The 21,852-nt window shown below is 38.7% G+C and overlaps 1 protein-coding gene across 6 annotated transcripts in view; it reads left to right on the plus strand.

The window, feature by feature from the left end:
- Positions 1-21,852, plus strand: part of ift80 (intraflagellar transport 80 homolog (Chlamydomonas)) — a 275,494-nt gene that overhangs the window by 183,781 nt on the left and 69,861 nt on the right. For all 6 annotated transcript variants that reach the window (XM_072255425.1, XM_072255426.1, XM_072255427.1 and 3 more), the window contains one exon: positions 20,500-20,635. In XM_072255425.1, coding sequence (XP_072111526.1) covers positions 20,500-20,635 — 136 coding nt within the window. The remainder of the gene's footprint in view (positions 1-20,499; positions 20,636-21,852) is intronic.

Here is a 21,852-nt window from a genome sequence, read left to right on the forward strand (position 1 = left end):
GGGATGAGTTGCAGTGCAGTAAAGTTGCAGTGCAATCAAAGCAAAAAGTACCAAATACTGGTCTAAAGGTGTTATACTTAAATGCACACAGCATAAGGAATAAGGTGGATGATCTTGTCGTACAGCTCCAGATTGGCAGGTATGATATTGTGGCCATCACTGAGACGTGACTAAAGGATGCACGTCTCTGGGAGCTGAACGTCCAAGGATACACGGTGTATCGGAAGGATAGGCAGGTAGGCAGAGGGGGTGGTGTGGCTTTATTGGTAAGAAATGATATCAAATCATTAGAAAGAGGTGATATAGGATCGGAAGATGCAGAATCTTTATGGGTTGAGCTAAGAAATCACGGGTAAAAGGATCCTGATGGCAGTTATATACAGGCCTCCTGACAGCTGCAGTGATGTGGACTACAAATTACAACAGGAAATAGAAAGGGCTTGTCAGAAGAGCAGCGTTATGATAATTGTGGGGGATTTTAACATGCGAGTGGATTGGGAAAATCAGGTCGGCACTGGATCTCAAGAGAGAGAATTTGTAGAATGTCTGCGAGATGGCTTTTTAAAACAGCTTGTTGTTGAGCCCACTAGGGGATCGGCTGTCCTGGATTTGGTGTTGTGTAATGAACCAGAAATGATTAGAGAGATTGAGGTGAGGGAACCCTTGGGGGACAGTGATCATAACATGATTGAGTTCACTGTGAAACTTGAGAAAGAGAAGCCGAAATCTGATGTGTTGGTATTTCAGTGGGGTAAAGGAAATTACAGTGGCATGAGAGAGGAAGTGGCCAGAGTTAACTGGAAAGGGACACTGGTGGGAAGAACGGCAGAGCAGCAGTGGCTGGAGTTTATGCGAGAAGTGAGGAAGGTGCAAGACAGGTATATTCCAAAAAAGAAGAAATTTTCGAATGGAAAAAGGATGTAACCATGGCTGACAAGAGAAGTCAAAGCCAAAGTTAAAGCAAAGGAGAAGGCATACAAGGAAGCAAAAATTAGTGGGAAGACAGAGGATTGGGAAGTTTTTAAAACCTTACGAAAGGAAACTAAGAAGGTCATTAAGAGGGAAGAGATAAACTATGAAAGGAAGCTAGCAAATAATATCAAAGAGGATACTAAAAGCCTTTTCAAGTATATAAAGAGTAAAAGACAGGTGAGAGTAGATATAGGACTGATAGAAAATGATGCTCGAGAAATTTTAATGGGAGATAAGGAGATGGCGGAAGAACTGAATGAGTATTTTGCATCTGTCTTCACTGAGGAAGACATCGGCAGTATACCGGACACTCAAGGGTGTCAGGGAAGAGAAGTGTGTGCAGTCACAATTACGACAGAGAAATTACATGGGAAGCTGAATAGTCTAAGGGTAGATAAATCTCCCGGACCAGATGGAATGCACCCTTGTGTTCGGAAGGAAGTAGCTGTGGAGATTGCGGAGGCATTAGCAATGATCTTTCTAAAGTCAATAGATTCTAGCATGGTTCCGGAGGACTGGAAGATTGCAAATGTCACTCCGCTATTTAAGAAGAGGGCAAGGAATCAAAAAGGAAATTATAGACCTGTTAGCTTGACATCGGTGGTTGGGAAGTTGTTGGAGTCGATTGTCAAGGATGAGGTTACGGAGTACCTAGAGGCATATTACAAGACAGGCAGAACTCAGCATAGTTTCCTTAAAGGAAAATCCTGCCTGACAAACCTGTTACAATTTTTTGAGGAAATTACCAGTAGGCTAGACAAGGGAGATGCAGTGGATGTTGTATATTTGGATTTTCAGAAGGCCTTTGACAAGGTGCCACACATGAGCCTGTTTAACAAGATAAGAGCCCATGGAATTACCGGAAAGTTACATACGTGGATAGAGCGTTGGCTGATTGGCTGGAAACAAGAGAGTGGGAATAAAGGGATCCTATTCTGGTTGGCTGCCGGTTACCTGTGGTGTTCCACAGGGGTCCGTGTTGGGACCGCTTCTTTTTACGTTGTACATCAACGATTTGGATTATGGAATAGATGGCTTTGTGGCTAGGTTTGCTGATGATGCAAGGGTAGGTGGAAGGGCCGGTAGTGCTGAGAAAACAGAGAGTCTGCAGAGAGACTTGGATAGATTGGGGGAATGGACAAAGAAATGGCAAATGAAATACAATGTTGGAAAGTGTATGGTTATGCACCTTGGCAGAAGAAATAAACAGGCAGACTATTATTTAAATGGGGAGAGAATTCAAAGTTCTGAGATGCAACGGGACTTGGGAGTCCTCATACAGGATACCCTTAAGGTTAACCTCCAGGTTGAGTCGGTGGTGAAGAAGGCGAATGCAACGTTGGCATTCATTTCTGGAGAAATAGAGTATAGGAGCAGGGATGTGATGTTGAGGCTCTATAAGGCACTGGTAAGACCTCACTTGGAGTACTGTGTGGAGTTTTGGGCTCCTTATTTAAGAAAGGATATGCTAACGTTGGAGAGGGTTCAGAGAAGATTCAGTAGAATAATTCCGGGAATGAGAGGGTTAATATATGAGGAATGTTTGTCCGCTCTTGGACTGTATTCCTTGGAGTTTTGAGGAATGGGGGGGGACCTCATAGAAACATTTCGAATGTTGAAAGGCGTGGACAGAGTGGATGTGGCAAAATTGTTTCCCATGGTGGGGGAGTCTAGTACGAGAGGGCATGACTTAAGGATTGAAGGGTGCCCATTCAGAACAGAGATGCGAAGAAATTTTTTTTAGCCGGAGAGTGGCGAATCTATGGAATTTTTTGCCACGGGCGACAGTGGAGGTCAAGTCATTGGGTGTATTTAAGGCAGAGATTGATAGGTATCTGAGTAGCCAGGGCATCAAAGGTTATGGGAAGAAGGCAGGGTAGTGGGACTAAATGGGAGAATGGATCAGCTCATGATAAAATGGCGGAGCAGACTCGATGGGCCGAATGGCTGACTTCTGCTCCTTTGTCTTATGGTCTTATGTCTACTGTGGAAACTGCAAATTTACATTAAGTAATGTGCATTTTATTAAACTTATTTCGTTAATGTGTAGAAATCGCATTCCAAAGCAAATCATACATATTAAGAACATCTGGAAAAAAATAGCATTTTCTTGTCACTAATTGAATAGTGTTAATTGTTTTAGTATTAAAAGACAAAGAACTTAAACGAATAATGAAATTCAAAATAGTTTTGTTTCTTACTTGCCTCCTTTATTTAATCTCATCCTTCACTTTGCTTTCTGTAGTTTCAAGTTCAATTTACTGAAGTGAGGATTCTATAATCTAATTTATAAAGGAGATATATAAATAAATACTCTGTCTGTGCAGATCCTGTATCTTCTGGAGAGTGCCTTATGCCAGTGGTCCCCAACCACCAGGCCACAAAGCACGTGCTACCGGGCCACGAGGAAACGATATGATTTGGCGACATGACCGTGTTGCCGACTTGCCGGTTGGTGCCTTCTTGCCCAGACTCTTGGCGGCAGAAATATCATAAATTCCGGTGTATAAGCCGAGAATTTGGCCCTAAATTTTGGTCCTAAAATTGGGGTGTCGGCTTATACAAAGGGCGCCAACTTTGAAAAACGAGTACATGGAAGACAGGTCGTATATATTGGCTGTTTTTGAGTCAAATACAAAAGAAAATACAAATGCTTATGAAATCTACACAAAAGAAAAGATCTACAAAACACACATCTAGTGATTGGAGCACAGACATCAAACCACCGAGGATGACTGCAATGTCCGTATTTTCAGCTTTCAATGCTGCTTTTGTCTCACCTGACAAGTGCGCTTTGAACATATCCCAGACAAGTAACAACTTTTCCTTCCCGAAACCTTCGGAATGCCGACGCCACACCTCTTTAACCCACTTCAAGCAACCTGCTTTGTCCATCCAGCTGCGTTCTTGAACGTAAACAGCAACACCCCATGGGAATTTTTCTTTCTTTGGGAATGTTTTCCTCTTAAAAATCACCATCGGTGGTAGTTTGGTCCCATCAGCCATACATGTCAATACAACAGTAAAATGTTGCTTCTCATGTCCAGTTGTTTTGACAAAGATTGTTTTCTCCCCCTTCTGATTGACAGTGTGGTTGCCAGCAAAATCAAAGAACATTGGTGTCTCATCCATGTTACCAATCAGTGAGAGCGGGTAAGAATGTGCCTTTCGATGCTTGATTACACACGATTGGAAGGCCGTAATCTTATTCTCAAGGTCTCTTGGCAAGTTCTGAGCAATCTTTGTTTTTTGTCTCAACACAAGATTACATCTAGTCATAAATCGAGTGCACCAACTTTGCGCAGCTTTGAAATTTCCGCTGACCTCACGGGTGTTTTTCGGCCCATTTCAACGCTTGAACTTGAATCATTTCTCTGGTAACAATGTATCCAGATGATCGCTGGTGATTCACCCACTCTGAAACTTTTTCTTCCAGTTCTGGCCACTCGCATATTTTCCCACTGTTTGCACATTTCACCTTTGGCATTTTCCCTCAGCATGTCCTCTGCCTTTCTTCACTCTCTCACTTGGTTCTCGTTTACACTAAACTTCTTAGCAGCTGCAGAATTATTCATTCCTTTAGCAAAATCAACAACCTTCAGCTTGAAACCAGCATCATATTGCATTCGTTTTAAACTTTTGTACATGGTGGTCGCAAACTCAATACTGAGTACACGTACTGATCCCGCCACCCCGTGTTATGTTTTCAGGAGATTACAATGGGCGCTAAATGGTTTCACGGGGGTTACATTTCAGAGGATTCTTTACCATTGGGAACCTAATCCAAAACTTCCCTCCCTGATCCAAAACCTCTACAAAAGGCTTATAAAAAGGTAACATGAAAAAGTCACTTTTTTAACCTTGAAAATGGGGGGGGTCAGCTTATACTCCGGGTCGGCTTATACACCTGAATTTATAGTATTGCCAAATGTAACCGACCAAAAAGCATTTTTCTTAAAGGAAAATGTTTTAGAAAAAGGATGGTATGTAATTTTCACTCAGATTTAGCATGTAAAAAAGCCAGGGAAAAGCCAAATGGATTTTCTGACGCCAAACACATTGGGAAAAAGCCAGATTTCTGGAATTTGACGCCAAAAAAGCAAATCTGGTAACCCTGTAATGAGTCAGCTGCACCTTTCCTCATTCCCTGTCATGCCCACTGTTGAACTTGAACGCACAAGAAGTCATTATGCACGCGTCATCCATGTCAGCACGGGAAGAAGATCAACTCCTCCAGCTTGCAAATGACAGTGGGCTGAAAAGTATGTTTGACATAACATCTCTGCCAGCATCCTGGATCAAAGTCAAGGCTAAATATCCTGACATAGCCACGAAAGCACTAAAAACGTTGCTTCCATTTCCAACATCATAGACTGGACATAAGGAACTCCCTTCGAGTATCGCTGTCTCCCATCACCCCTCAATGGGACCGTCTTGTTGCGGGAAACAAGCCCAGGGCTCCCACTGATTCAGCCATGTTGGTGTGTTGCAATGATTTTATATGTTCATACCAGGAAAATATGCACTGTGTGTTTAATATCCAAACGTTACTTAAAATGTTATGATGCTATTGACTTATAAGTGACTTATAATTGACATCATTATATTCATGCCAGGAAAATATGCGCTGTGTGTTTAATATTAAATTCGTTAGATAAACCCTTTTAGAAACAAAATTGAGTTTATTAGCCACTTATAAGTGACTTATAGTTGACTTATCACCTATATTCTGGTCGTGATTCACACCTGTGCCCCCCCCCCCCCGGCTGGTCCAAAAGAATATTGTCAATATTAAACCGGTCTGTGGTGCAAAAAAGGTTGGGGACCCCCTGCCTTATGCAGTATCACAAAGTATTATGCAAAAAGCTCTTCGAAGGTTTGTGATGAACGATGGGGCCAATTTGATTGTTGCTGATGGTAAGATCTGGGCCAAGAAATTTCATCTATGCAAATGTCCATAAGAACATGAGATATAGGAGCAGAACTAGACCATTCAGCCCACTGAGTCTGCTCGGATATTCAGTCATGGCTGATATATTTTTTTCAACACCATTCTCCCTCCTTCTCCCCATTAACCCTTAGTACAGTTGCCTATCAATCTTTGCCTTGCATACACCCAGTAATTTGGCTTCCACGGCCCATGTGTGACAATGAATTCCACAAATCTACTACTCTCTGGCTGAAGAAATACTTCCTCATCTCAGTTCTGAAGGGACATCCCTTTTTTCTGAGGCTGTGCCCTCCAATGTGTCAATCTGCAATAATAGTACAGTCATGAAAAGCAAATATATTGGATTCTGGTTAATTGGGACACATCATAACCAATACGTTTTGGCCCAATTAACCAGCTGACCCAATTAGCCATGGAAGTAGTTTAGAATGATATTAAAAAAATACAAACTACCTTTTAACTGAGTAACAAATTATATACTTAAATGAAATACCGAACAGATTAGAACACCACCAATACTATGGCAGTACTATAAAATGTGAATTAGTTCCTAATAGTTTTCGGTGGAAGAATTCATCCAGTGCACGCTTCTGTGTTCTTTTGATTGACTGTAAATGAACAAGTTCAGCACAGTCACCTGGTGCAGATAATTGACTACCTTCATACAATGTTTTTGACATTTATGTCTTCCAAATCTTCATTTTCATTGTAACTTTCAAGATGATTGTTGATACCTTCCAATTCTTAGTTCCTAACTTGTTGAAGTCGTGAAATTGTTTCATTTTCACTCCTAGTCATTTTTGGCATCTCCAAGCCTGAATGTTTGAAATTGCAGTGAGCAAAACAGTTCCGAATTGTCTTACTGATTATTTCTCACTAACTATTAGTGACAAAAATCAAGACAAACATATGCAACTGATGCTATTCAACAAAAAAACTGTTCACTTTAAGCACAGCGTACTGTCTAATGGCCGCACAAGTGCATGGGACTGGTGCTAGTTATAAACTGTTCAGCAACAGTTCCCTGTCCCAATTAAGTGACATAATTTCCCTAATAAACGAAGGGAATCCTGACTATTTTCTTAAATTGTTTTTGTTCTATAGGAGTTGTCCCAATTGATAGCTGACCTGATTGGTTGATGGCCCAATTAATTAGGAATCTACCATATTTAATTTGTTGTTTTTCTAATTCTGCTCCTATAGTTTATTGTGTGAGAGATTAACCCCACTAGTCATTTTAAATGTTTTTTTTGTATTTTCATTCCTACTCCTACTTAGTCTACACTCAGTGGCCACTTTATTAGTTACCTCCTGTTCTGAGTGTACGTTCGTGGTCTTCTCCTGCTGTAGTCCATCCAATTCAAGTCCTTTCCAAGTCCAGTCACAAATTCTCAAATGGGTTGAGGTCTGGACTCTGATTTGGCAGCACATTTGTTGTTTTTAAGCCATTCCTATGTAGCTTTGGCTTTATGCTTGGTATCATTGTCTATCTGGAAAACAAATCTTCTCCCACATTGCAGTTCTCTTGCAGACTGCATCAGGTTTTCCTCCAGGATTTCCCTGTATTTTGCTGCATTCATTTTACCCTCCACCTTCACAAGCGTTCCAGAGCCTGCTGCAGTGAAGCATCCCCACAGCATGATGCAGCCACCAGCATGCTTCACAGTAGGGATGGTGTGTTTTTGATGATGTGCAGTGTTTGGCTTATGGCAAACATATCATTTTCACCTGATGGCCAAAAAGTTCAAGATTAGTTTCATCAGACTGTAGAACTTTGAACCAGCTGACTTCAGAGTCTTCCACATGCTTTATGGCAAACTCTAGCCAAGATTTCATGTGAAACTTCAGAAGTGTCTTTGTTTTTGCATTCTCCAATAAAGCTGCAACTGGTGATGCACCCGGGCAAAAGTTGTTGTATGCGCAGTCTCTCCCATCTCAGCTACTGAAGCTTGTAACTCCTCCAGAGTTGACATAGGTCTCCTTGATCGCTTCCCTCACTAGTCCCCTCCTTTTGTGGTTGCTCAGTTTTTGAGGACAGTCTGCTCTAGGCAGATTTACAGCTGTGCCATATTCTTTCCATTCCTTGATGATTGACTTAACTGTACTCCAAGGGATATTTAGTGACTTGGAAATTTTCTTGTATCCATATTCTGACTTGTACTTTTCAATATCATTTTCGCGGAGTTGCTTGGAGTGTTTTTTTGTCTTCATGGTGTAGTTTTTGTCAAGATACTGACTCACCAGCAGCTGGACCTTCCAGATGTAGTTTTGCTACCATCAATTGAAACAACTTGACTGCATACAGGTCTCCAAAAACAGATATCTATTTAACTAATTATGTTCTTCTAAAACCAATTGGCTTTACCAGTGTTGATTTGGTGTCTCATATTAAAGGGGGTGAATACTTATGCAATCAATTGCTTTCTGTTTTATATTTGTAATTAATTTAGATTACTTTGTAGAGATGTGGTTTGATTTTGACATGAAAGAGTCTTTTTCTGTTGATCAATGTCAAAAAAAAAAATTAAATCCACTGTGATTCAATGTTGTAAAACATGATAACTTCCCGGGGGAAGGGGGGTGAATACTTTTTATAGGCACTGTAAGTAGTCCTGAAAAGTAATCAGTTGGTGTTCATGGGTTCAATGTCAATTCAGAAATCTGATGGCAGAAGAGAAGAAGCTGCTGTTCCTTATTCATTGTATGTGTGCCTTCAGGCTCCTGTACCTGCATGGTAACAATGATAAGAGGGCATATTCTGGGTGATGGGGTCCTCAATAATGGATGCACTCTTCGAAAATGCCCTGGATGCTGGGGAGGCTAGTGTCCACAATGGAGCTGACTGAGTTTGCAGCTTTCTGCAGCTTATTTCGATCCTGTGCAATGGCCATTCTCCCCCCCCCCCCCCCCACCATACCGGACGGTGTGCAGCCAGTTACAATAATCTCCACGGTACATAGATGGAAATTTTCAAGTGTCTTTGGTGACATACGAAATCTCCTCAAAGTCCTAATAAAGTCCTAATGAAATATAGCCGGTGTCATGTTTTCTTTGTAACTGCATCAGTATGTTAGGCCCAGGATAGATCCTCAGAGATGTTGACACCCAGGAACTTGACACTGAATGAAAATAAACTGATTAACTGAAACAGAATTGAGTCTAAAAGGAATCAGACAGAGCAAAGGACAACCAAACTAAAAGGTAAGGGTGTGGCAGATGTAACAGTTCAACCTTCAGATCAACAATTGTTACACCATGGCAAGAGTGTGCACAGCAACAAGACAAGAGGAGGTTATCTTGCATCAGCAAGGTCTCTCCCAAACAGTGATTTTGCCGCAGACAGGAGTTTCAAGGTGTGTTGTCCAAACCCGTCGGAAGAAGCACAAAGAAATGGGCAAGGTTGAGGACGAGAAACACATTGATTACCCACAGCAATTGAGTGCAGCAGATGAGAGATGCTTCAAACTGACATCCCTTCTAAGTCGAAAGAAATCCAGAACTGCTATCAGCTCTGACCTCAGAAAAAACACTGCAACCCAAGTACACCCCTCTACAGTCCAGAGAAGTCCTGTCAGAAATGATATTTATGGAAGAGTTGCTGCCGAAAAGCCATTCCTCCGAAGTACAAGAGAGTCACCTATGCGCAGAAACACAAGGACAGGGTGCTGAACAATGGCAGCAAGTGCTCTGGACTGACAAGTCAAAATTTGCCATTTTTGGTTCAGACAGGAGGCATTTTGTCCGTAGAAAGCTGTAGAGTGCAACATAGATGAATGTCTGCAGCCAACAGTGAAGCATGGCGAAGTTTTCCTGCAGGTTTTGGGCTGCCTTTCTGCAGAGCAAGTTGGTGATCTGGTCCGAATTAATGGAGTCCTCAATGCTGAGAAGTGCAAGCAGATTCTCATCTGTCACACATTACCGATTGGTCTGATCAGTCCCAATTTCAGCAGGACAATAACCTCAAACACATGGCCAGGGTCATAAAGGACTATCTTCAGTGAAAAGGAAAACAGTGTCCAGCAACAGATTGTAAGGCCTGCACAGATCCCTGATATCAACATCTTCAAGGCTGTCTGGAGAGACAAGGAAGTGAGACAGCCAAAGACTGCTGAAGAACTGTGGTAAATTCTCCAAGATGCTTGAAACAACCTACCAGTTGTTATAAAACTGCATGACAGTGTACCTAAGACCTCTGATGCAGTTTTAAAGGCAAAGGGTGGTCACAGCAAATATTGATTTGATTTAGCTTTTTACTGTTTACTGCTCTTCATAGAATTTTTTGATAGTTTGGAACTTCTCATTTCATTATTTTTGAAGCACCTTTGCTTTACTGATTTTTTTTACATGTGCCTAAGACTTTTGCACAGTACTGTGTAATCACAATGAAGACACAGCAGCACCTCTTACCATAAGATGTAGGAGCAGGATTAGGCCATTCAGCCCATTGAGTTTGCTCCACCGTTGCACCATGGCTGATCTCGGATCACAATCAACCCCATACACCTACCCTAGAACATAAGAAATAGGAGCAGGAGTAGGTCATCCGGCCAACTGAACCCTGCCACACCATTCAATAAGATCATGGCTGATCTGTCCGTAAACTCAGCTCCATCTACCTACCTTTTCCCCATAACCCTTAATTCCCTTACTATGTAAAAGCCTACAGTGTCTTAACTGTATCTTAAATAAATTTAGTGAAGAAGCCTCAACTGCTTCCCTGGGCATAGAATTCCACAGATTCACCACTCCCTGGGAAAAACAGTTTCTCCTCATCTCCGTCCTAAATCTTCTCCCCTGAATCTTCAGGCAATGTCCCCTTGTTCTAGTCTCACCTACCAATAGAACTTTCCTACTTCTATCTTATCTATCCCATCTCACCATCTCCTTTGATGCCCTAAGCAATCAGGAGACTATCAACTTACGCCTTAAATATACCCCCACCGCAGTCTATGGCAGAGCATTCCGCAGATTTGCTACTCTCTAGCTCCTTATCTCCATTCTGGAAGGTTGCTCCTAAATTTTGAGGCTGTGCCTTCTAGTTCTGGATACTCCCACCACAGGAAACATAGGAAACATCCTCCCTAAATCCACCCTATCTAGTCCTTTCAAAATTTGGTAGGTTTCAATGAGATTCCCCCCGCCCCCCACCCCATGTTCTTCTAAATTCTAATGAGTACTGGCCTAAAGCTGCCAAATGTTCCTCATATGTTAACCCCTTCAAACGTTCCTCATATGTTAACAACACATCCTCTCTGATATATGGGGCTCAAAACTGTTGATGATATTCTAAGTACCGCCTGGCTAGTGTCTTGTAAAGCCTCAGCATTATCTCCTTGAAATAAATGCCAACATTGCATTTGCCTTCTTTACCACAGACTCAACCTGTAAATTAACTTGCTGGGAGTCTTGCACGAGGCCTCCTAATTCCCTCTGCACCTCTGATGTTTGAACCTTCTCCCCATTTAGATAATAGTCCACACTATTGTTCCTTTTGGCAAAATGCATTATCATACATTTCCCAACACTGTATTTCATCTGCCATGTTCTTGCTCTTTTTCCAATTTGTCTAACTCCTGCATTGCTTCCTCAGCACTACCTACCCCTCCACCCATCTTTATATCATCTGCAAAATTTGCCACAAAGCCATCAATTCCATTATTTAGATCATTGACAAACAATGTGAAAAATAGCAGTTTCAAGCTGACACCTCAGGAACACCACTAGTCACTGGCAACCATAAAAGGTCCCCTTTATTCCCACTCATTGCCTCCTGCCTGTCAGCCATTCCTCTATCCTCTATCTGTCCTGTAACATCATAGGATTTTATCTTGTTAAGCAGCCTTAAGTGTGGCAGCTTATCAAATGCCTTCTGAAAATCCAAGTAAGTTACATCTACTGCCTCTCCTTAGTCCACTGTACTTGTTACTTCCTTGAAGAACTCTAACAGATTTGTCAGGCAAGATTTCCCTTCACAGAAACCATGCTGACTTTGATTTATTTTATCATTAGTCTCCAAGTATCCTGAGACCTCATCCTTAGTGATGGACTCCATCACCTTCCCAGCCTCTGAGGTGAGGCTAACTGGCCTATAATTTCCTTTCTTTTTCCTTGTTCCCTTCTTAAAGAGTGAAGTGACACTTATAATTTTCCATTCCTCTGGGACCATGCCAGAATTAAGTAATTCTTGAAAGATCATGACCAATGCATCCATTATCTCTTCAGCAACTTCTTTCAGGATTCTGAGATGCAGTCCATCTGGTCCAGGTGACTAATCCACCTAAAGACCTTTGAGTTTACCTAGACTTTTTGCTTTGCACAGCAATGGCACTCACTCTCGCTCCGTGACACTTACGGACCTCTGGCACACTGCTAGTGTCTTCCACAGTGAATACTGATGCAAGGCATTCATTAAGCCATTTCTTTGTCCCCCATTACTACCTCATGAGCATCATTTTCCAGTGGTTCAATATCAACTCTCACACCCCTTTACACATTATATAACTGAAAGAAACTTTTAGTATCCTGCTTTATATTATTGGCTAGTATGCCCCCTTATTTCATCTTTTCCCTTATAGTTTTTCAGTTGTCTTTTGTTGGATTTTAAAAGCTTTCCAATCATCCAAATTCCCACTCACTTTTGCTACATTATACACCCTTACCTTGGCCTTTAGGCAGTTCTTAACTTCCCATGTCAGCCACAGTTGTCCAGCCCTGCCATTTATGAACAACTTTGGGCTGAAACATTGACTGTGCTCTTTTCCTAGATGCTGCCTGGTCTGCTGAATTCCTCCAGCATTTTGTGTGTCTTGCTTAGGATTTTTACAACCAGCTGAGAAGACAAATAGTATCTCAATTTATTATTCCCTGAAAGTGGTATATTTCTTCATTGCTGTCATGTTGGCCCAAATTTTATGCAAAACTTTAAAGAGCTCCAAAAATAAATTATCTTTACTTTGCATATTTTTAAAAATTTAAGTGGTAGTTAGTGATAACATTACCAAGGGTATTGTCATAATAATACAACCTGATCTGCCTGAACTGAATTCAAAAATGAATTCAGAGATTTAAGTTTGAAATGACATCTTGTAAACCAGTATGAGTTAATGATTCATTTGTCTCAAACTTGAACTCTCCGACCTCTATTGACAGGTTCTGTTTATCATCAACTCTCACTGTTTAAACAAAAGGACAAAAAAATAGGAAAATGCTAAAAGTTAGTCATGAATCTTTCTAATCCATTTTGGAGATGATATCAAGATTGGAAAGGTTGCTGAAAACCAAATCTGAAGGCCCATTTTTCTGACCTTTTGAGGCTAACTAGCATGAAGATTGACAAAGACAACTATTTTGCACATCTTAAGAGTCAAAGTAAATGTTTAATAATGGGATGCTATTTAATTTATGTATGAGCAAGTGACTTGACCTTTTGAAGAGACTGATTTGCTGCACTCTAGTGGTTAAGTAAAAAAGAAGAAAATTTCTGCCTTTGAGGCTCGATGCTAGCTTAAGAAAATACACCTCTTCTTTCAAGTTCAATTATTCCGATGTTTCTCTAAACTCACTCTGTTTTTACATTTACCCCATTTTCAACTCCAGGGTGTCTTGCATCATTATCCCTTTTAAGATTCCTCTTCTTTTGCTAACACTGAACCATGATTCTAGTGGCACAAAAGGTTTGAGAGGCAAGAGCACCTGAGGGCCAACATTTTCACATAAATTTAACACTAATGCCTATATTTGTCCTTATTCACTTCATTTTGTACTCTATTTTCTTATTGCTTTTTTCTCTCTTAAGAAACATTGTAATCTAACTTTTCTGGTTCTGATAGAAGGTAAGCAGTATGAAGTATTAATTCAGTGGATGCTGCCTGACCTATCAAGTATTAACAGTATTTTCCACATTTATGTGTTGTCTGTATCTGGTTTTCTATTATCCAATTTATAGAACTAATTTTAAGCAAGGAGGCATTAATTTAACCAGTCAGTCTGTTATAATTACAAAATAAATTGTACATATATTATCTGTGTTGTACATGAAATGTCTTTCAAAGAGAATAATTTAATTCCCTTTCAATATTTTTATTAGTTTCTATATAGAAGAATACAGAGTACAAGAAAGTATATATAAAGTTCGAAAAAAACCTACCAATTATATTATATCTATTCATAATAACAATCTAATTACCCCATAATCATGTAGGTTAGTCAAAGTTATATTGAAATATACTGATTTATTACAAAAAAAGAGTCTAACCCCTACCAAGACCGAAGCTGTTTATTAAGGAGAAAAAAAGGTAAGATAGCTTTTCATATAATAAAAGTTAATAATAGCCAACATCTAAATTTAAACAACGAATTGAGAGTTTTGGAAGTTTTGAAAATAATTCAGAAAGGGTGCCCACAATGTTTGAAAGTCTTGACGAGATTCAGAAGTTGAACAACGAATCTTCTCTAAATCTAAGCATGACATAACGTCGCATAAACGTTGAGCATGAGCAGGAGGAGAAACATCTTTCCATTTAAACAAAAGCGCCCTCCTAGCTAATAAGAGAGCTAAAGGCCAAAATATGTAAATGAGATGTCGTCAACTTGATATCTTGTCCTGCAACAATACTGAATAGGGCCGTCAGATGATTAGGCTTAAAATTGACTTTGAAAAGTAAAGAAAAAGTTTGAAAAACTTCCTTCCAATATTTTTCAAGACATGGACAAGTCCAAAACATAGGAATTAATGAAGCTTCTCAATTATTGCATCTGTCATAGTAGGGAGATATATCCCAATAAAAATGAGATAGCTTATCTTTAGTCATATGGACTCTATGTACCACCTTAAATTGTATAAAGGAATGGCGAGCACATAGTGATGAAGTATTAACCAGTTAAAAAATTTCATTCCAAGTTTCCTCAGATATTGATGTCTATAAATCTTGTTCCCAGAGGTTTTTAATTTTGTCTAAAGGAACATTCCTTGTTTCCAGTAACATACCATAAATATTAGATATTGAATCATTATAAAAAGGTGTCAAATTAAAAATTATGTCTAGTAAGTTCTTATCTGAGCTTATAGGAAATGTGCATGATTGAGATCTTAGAAAGTCTCTGATTTGTAGGTGTCTAAAAAAGTGAGTTTTGGGTAGGCTATATTTAGCTGACAATTGCTCAAATAAAAAAAGATCCCAAAAACATTTAATACCCAACCTGTCCCATTCTTTAAAAGCTAAGTCAGTCACGGAGGGTTTAAAAAAATTAGAATACATGGGACTAGAAAGGGAAAATCTCAATAAACCAAAATGTTTTCTAAATTGTATCCAGATCCTCAGAGTATGTTTAACTATTAAATTATCAGTTAGTTTACTTACAAGTAAAGGAAGTGAGGGTCCAAGAAGAGAAATAATAGAAAATTTATTAACAGAATTAGCTTCTAAAGAAACCCGTACCGGACAGTCTACACGATAAATATAATAGAGCCAAAACGTAAGATATCGTATATTAACTGCCCAGTAATTAAACCTAAAATTAGGTAAGGCTAAACCTCCAGACTTTTTAGGTTTTTGAAGATGAACTTTATTTAAACGAGGATGTTTATTTTTCCCTATTTAAGAGGATAAAATAGATTAAAAAGAGTCAAAAAAGGATTTAGGAATAAAAATGGGTAAAGCCTGAAAAAGATATATAAATTTAGGTAGAATATTCATTTTAATAGAATTAATTTATCCAATCAATGGTATTGAAAGAGGTGACCAATTTAATAATATCTTTTTTTATATGCTTCAATAAAGTAAGAAAGCTTTCTTTAAACAGGTGTTTGTAATTCTGAGTGATTGTTACACCCAAACAAGTAAATAGATTCCTTACAATTTTAAAAGGGAGATTAGTACCAAATTATTTAAAGGAAATAATTCACTGTTACGTAGGTTCAGTTTATATCCTGAAAACTGGCTAAAACAGGAGAGTAAAGAAAGTACACAAGGTAATGAAGTCTCAACATTAGAGATAAAAAACAATAAATCATCAGCATAAAGCGAGATTTTGTGGGTGATACATCTCCTTAAAGTACCACAGATATCACTAGATTCTCAAAAAGCAATGGCAAGGGGTTCTAAAGCTAAATCAAAAATCAAAGGACTCAACAGACAGCCTTGTCTGGTTCCACGGTGAAGGTCAAATGGTTTGGAATTTTGAAAATTAATAAGAATCCGAGCAGAAGGAGATAAATAAAGTAATTTAATCCGTTGAATAAAATCTGGTCTAAAATTAAATTTTTCTAGGGTTTTAAATAAATCATTCCATTCAATCTGATCGAAGGCCTTCTCAGCATCTAAGGATATCACACATTCCGATATCTCCTGAGAAGGACAGTAAGTAACATTTAATACACGGCGTATATTAAAATGGGAATATTGGTTTTTAATAAATCCAGTCTGATCATCAGAAATAATAGAAGGTAAAATATTTTCAATCTTACGAGCCAGACTTTAGAAAGAATTTTAGTATCTACATTCAGTAATGAAATTGGCCTATATGAAGAGCGTTCAGTTGGATCCTTGTTCTTTTTTAGGATAAGCATAATAGAAACTTCGTAAAAAGATTGAGGCAAATTACCCAATTTGAAAGAATCTAAAAAGACGAAGTGTAACTGCTGTATAATTAATGAAGAAAAAGCCTTATAAATTCTCCCGAAAATCCATCTGGACCTGGAGCCTTCCCCAAGTGTAATGAACGTGTAGCCTCGGCAATTTCCTCATAAGAAATGCGTTGATCCATCTGTTTGCAATTATCTGCAGAAAATGCAGGGATATTTAATTGATCTAGAAAATTATTCATTACAGTATTATCTTTAGGGGAATCAGAACTATAAAGTTTAGAATAGAATTCTCTAAAGGCATCATTTATTTCAGAGTAATCAGTTGTCCTGTTACCGTTAGTTTTGCAAATTTCTTTAATTTGTCATTTAACGACAGAAGTTTTTAATTGGTTGGCCAATACTTTGCCTGATTTATCTCCGTGAATGTAAAATTGAGTTTTATCTTTAAGAAATTGAGTTTCAATTGGATATGTTAACAGAAGATCATATGCGTCTTTTATATAAATCAGGATCTGGAGCTACAGCATACTTTTGATCTAAATATTTTAATTGATTGGCTAATTCAATTCTTTATTAGCTTTATTCTTAACACTCTCAGTATAAGAAATAGTTTGCCCTCTAATATAGGCCTTGAAAGTATCCCATACAATAAGATTAGAAGTCTCTTCCTTTTTATTCACTTCAAAAAACAAAATAATATGCTTCTCTAGAAATTTTAAAAATTCCTTATCAGATAACAAAGTTGTATTAAAATGCCAAAATCTGTTGGTTTAAAGAAGACCAGGGAGTTTTAAAGATAAAAATGTAGGAGCATGATCTGAAGCAGCAATCTCTTTATAGTCACAGGAACAAACTGATGAAATCATTTGACTATCGATAAAAAAAATAATCAATCCTGGAATATGTGTGATGAACATGGGAAAAAAATGAATTTGCCCTATCTAAAGGAAGTAGAAAACACCAAACATCAACTATACTACACTTCAATAAAAAGGATTGAATAAACAAAGCTGATTTATTAGGAGACGCTGGTTTAGGAGATGATCGGTCTAAAACTGGGTCTAGCCAACATTTAAAATCTCCTTCCATCACCAAAGAATAAAGATTCAGATCTGGTAAAAATGAAGAAAAGCGTTCAAAGAATTCTGGGTCATCTACATTTGGGGCATGCACATGGGCAAATACTATTAATTTATTATCTAGTTTTCCTGAAACTATAACAAAACGTCCATTAGTATCAGACACTATGTTGGACAAAGGGAAGTGTATTATCTATAAGAATTGAAACTCCTCTAGATTTGGCCTGAAAAGAAGAGTGAAAACAATGTGCATTCCAATGGCTTAAAAAACGTAGATGATCACATTTGCGTATGTGAGTTTCTTGTAAAAAAAAATAATAGGGTCCTTAAATTTCTTAATATAAGCAAAAATCTTACTATGGTTAACAGGGTGATTTAACGCTTTCACGTTAAAACTGAGTAAATTAATAGTTTGGTCCATTTTTAATATTATTTAAAGGAAGGGTTAAAATGCAAGTTTAAAACCGAGCCATAAACCTTAAGAAATGGTAACCAAGCAACAAGTTGGCTAAAAATTCGAAAACAGCTTCTGTGAAAAAAAAATAACCCCACCCACCTCCCAAAGAAAGAAAACCGACCAGTAGAAAGTCGGCATCTACAAACTACGGACACCCCCCCAAAAAACCTGGTGATCACTTCAATTAATTTCAAGGTTATTTATATTCCAACCTAGACTAAACAATACCCAAACAAGAGATTCAATTCTCGTTTATCAAAAATACAGTATTAAAAAATACGAAAGGAAATTAGTTACAAAGGTTTACCTAAAGTAAAAGATACAATTATTCATACAGATAGACATTGAACATTAATCTTATATCTTCGTGGAAAAACAGACTAAGCAATTAACCTTCAAATTTAAAAAATCTTTGTGCTTCAGCATTCAAGCAAAACCATTCAAAGGATCCATCTTTAATGAGATTCTCAGTCAAACTGGGTAGCCAAGGGACGGGTTAAAACCCTTGTTAAAAAATTCCAACAGAGCTTGTTTAAACTTAGCACATTCCTGCATAACCTCAAGAAACTTAGAGAATCTTAATATTCCACCCTATAACCAATCATGCCCCTTCAATGGGATTTGTGAATTAAAAGTTTCTCATTTAATCGTGTGCCTTAATGTAAGGAGAAAGTAAACAGTTAACCTTCAGATTTAAAAAACTTTTATGCTTCAACAGTCGAGCGGAACCATTCGAAAGAACCATTTTTAAGTGTGATTCTGAGGCGGGCTGGGTAGCGAACGGAAGGCTTGAAACCCATATTGAAAAGTTCAGACATAACTTCTTTGAACTTAACATGTTCCTGCATAACCTGAGGTGAATAACCTTCAACAATTCTAATCTTGCGGCCATTATAGTCAATCATGCCTCTTCGACGAGATTCGCAAATTAAGAGTTCCTTTGTTTTAAATTCCTGAAAACAGATTATTACTAATCTTGGTCTCTGAGTGTTAGGAGGTCTAAACGCAGGAAATCTGTGGACTCGATCAATCATAGGCACAGACGTCAAAATCTCCGGAAATAATTCTTGCAAAAAGTTTGCAAAAAACTCCATAGGATGGTTACCTTTGATTAGTTCTTCGAGACCCAGAACCCGTAGGTTGTTCCTTCTTCTATTTTCTAGGTCGATTATCTTCTGTCTTAACTTTTCATTGGACTTTGATTGCTTTTCACAAAGCTTCTTCAATTCATCCATTTCCGTTTCCAGAGCCAATGAATTTTCCTCATTATTTTTAATACGTTTATCATGTTCATTAAGAGTTTGTTGAATAGAGTCCAAGTTACCATCTATTTGTCTAAATTCAGTGCTGAATTGTTGAAACTTCTCAGAGGCTTCTCGTGTATGACATTGCAGCAATTCCATAATAGAATCCAAAGAGGCAGGAAAATCATCCTTTTTAGTACCTCTGGCACCACTTCCAGCCATAATGAAAGAATATCACACTTAAAAAAGAAGTTTCAAGACAGGTTGGAAATAGTAAGATAATTAAAGTTGGAGCAACGGCAGATTGCTGTTATTCCATCAGATACCACCAGCAAATCTCAGAATGATTTAATTCCATGTTTGCATTTAGTTTGCAGACATGTCATCTTTTAAAATCTACAATGAGATTGGAGCTTCAGGGTCATAAAAGAAATGTCGAAGCAAGTGATTGAAATAATATCTTTTTTAACCGAATTTCAAAGAATAATTCACTCTCTAAGATTCACTGCTTAACTTGCAATTCAAAAGTATATGTCATTTTTCTAAGAATGAAGGTATTCAGAAATATTCCTAACCAGTGGGATTCTGAACTTCAAAAAAAAAAGGGTTTAATGTTGGATTAGTATTAACGCTTTATCGATGGTCAGTGCAAACTTGGTGGGCTGGGGTGATGGACGTGTTTCCATGCTGTGTCTTTCTATGGCACTATTCAGTTATTTGTTGTCATTGGGCACATGTTTTGCATTTATTAAGATCCATCAAATAGCAGTGAGGTGAAGAAATAGCTGTTTTTTTTCAATAATGTTTGAGGGCACATTTGCTGAGACGCTGCTATTTTATGAAAAGGTGATATCAGAGTTTTTGTATTAACTTGAAGCTGCACCACTTCCCTTGGTTTACCATCTCATCCATACCAAAGCATATCTGACCATTCAGACACACTGGAGGCAAAACTAAGCAGTGTTAAGAGTACCAAAAGATATTGACTTTGTATGCTACAGGATATGCCCAACATGAACACTGGTTACCTATTGTGAAATCTGAGACTTGTTCTGGATATGTGTTCAATTTCAATTACTGTAGAATTTTCAAGTTAACATAATGATGCAACTGCTCATAAATTCAGAAGTATTTGTAAAGTTATGTGTTGCTGACTAGCTATCATATTTTGTAGATGGTTAACGGTTAGTCTCTACTGCTAAATGTTGCAGATAGAAGTAATGGAGGTTGCTCTGGATCAAGCTGGCTTGCCCAATGAAAGAAAAATTGCCATCATAGACAAAAATCGCGATCTGCATATCACATCAGTGCGTAGATTTGGGAAAGAACAAAAAATCATTAAAATAGGTAGGTAATGAAATTGCTAACAAAAATGTTTAATGATAAAAGGATAATAATCATATTTTTGTTTCATAAAGGATAATAATCATACGTCTCATCTGGTCACCGGGACCGGATGAGATATACCCCAGGCTATTGTGGGAGGCAAGGGAGGAGATTGCTGAGCCTATGACAATGATCTTTGCATCATCGATGGGGACGGGAGAGGTTCTGCAGAATTGGAGGGTTGCAGATGTTGTTCCCTTATTCAAGAAAGGGTGCAGAGATAGCCCTGGAAATTATAGACCAGTGAACCTTACTTCAGTGGTTGGTATGTTGATGGAGAAGACCCTGAGAGGCAGGATTTATGAACATTTGAAGAGGCATAATATGATTAGGAATAGTCAGCATGGCTTTTCCAAAGGCAGGTCGTGCCTTATGAGCCTGACTGAATTTTTTGAGGATGTGACTAAACATATTGATGAAGGTAGAGCAGTAGATGTATATAGATTTCAGCAAGGTGTTTGATAAGGTACCCCATGCAAGGCTTATTGAGAAAGTAAGAAGGCATGGGATCCAAGGGGACCTTGCTTTGTGGATCCAGAATTGGCTTGTCCACAGAAGGCAAAGAGTGGTTGTAGACGGGTCATATTCTGCATGGAGGTTGGTGACCAGTGGTGTGCCTCAGGGATCTGTTCTGGGACCTGTACACTTCGTGATTTTTATAAATGACCTGGATGAGGAAGTGGAGGGATGGGTTAGTAAATTTGCTGATGACACAAAGGTTGGAGGTGTTGTGGATAGTGTGGAGGACTGTCAGGAGTTACAGTGGGACTTCGATAGGATACAAAAGTGGGCTGAGAAGTGGCAGGTGGAGTTCAACCCAGATAAGTGCAAGGTGGTTAATTTTGGTAGGCCAAATATGATGGCAGATTATAGTATTAATGGTAAGACTCTTGGCAGTGGGGAGGACCAGAGGACCCTGGTCAGACCCCACTTGGAGTACTGTGCTCATTTCTGGTGAAGGATGGTGAAACCATAGAAAGGGTGCAGAGGAGATTTACAAGGATGTTGCCTGGATTGGGGAGCATGCCTTATGAGAATAGGTTGAGTGACGGAGGATGAGAGGTGACCTGATAGAGGTGTATAAAATGATGAAAGGCATTGATTGTGTGGATAGCAGGATGCTTTTTCCCAGGGCTGAAATGGCTAATACAAGAGGCACAGTTTTAAGGTACTTGGAA

This window comes from Mobula birostris, chromosome 4, assembly GCF_030028105.1.
Source record: "Mobula birostris isolate sMobBir1 chromosome 4, sMobBir1.hap1, whole genome shotgun sequence".
Lineage (NCBI taxonomy): Eukaryota > Metazoa > Chordata > Chondrichthyes > Myliobatiformes > Myliobatidae > Mobula > Mobula birostris.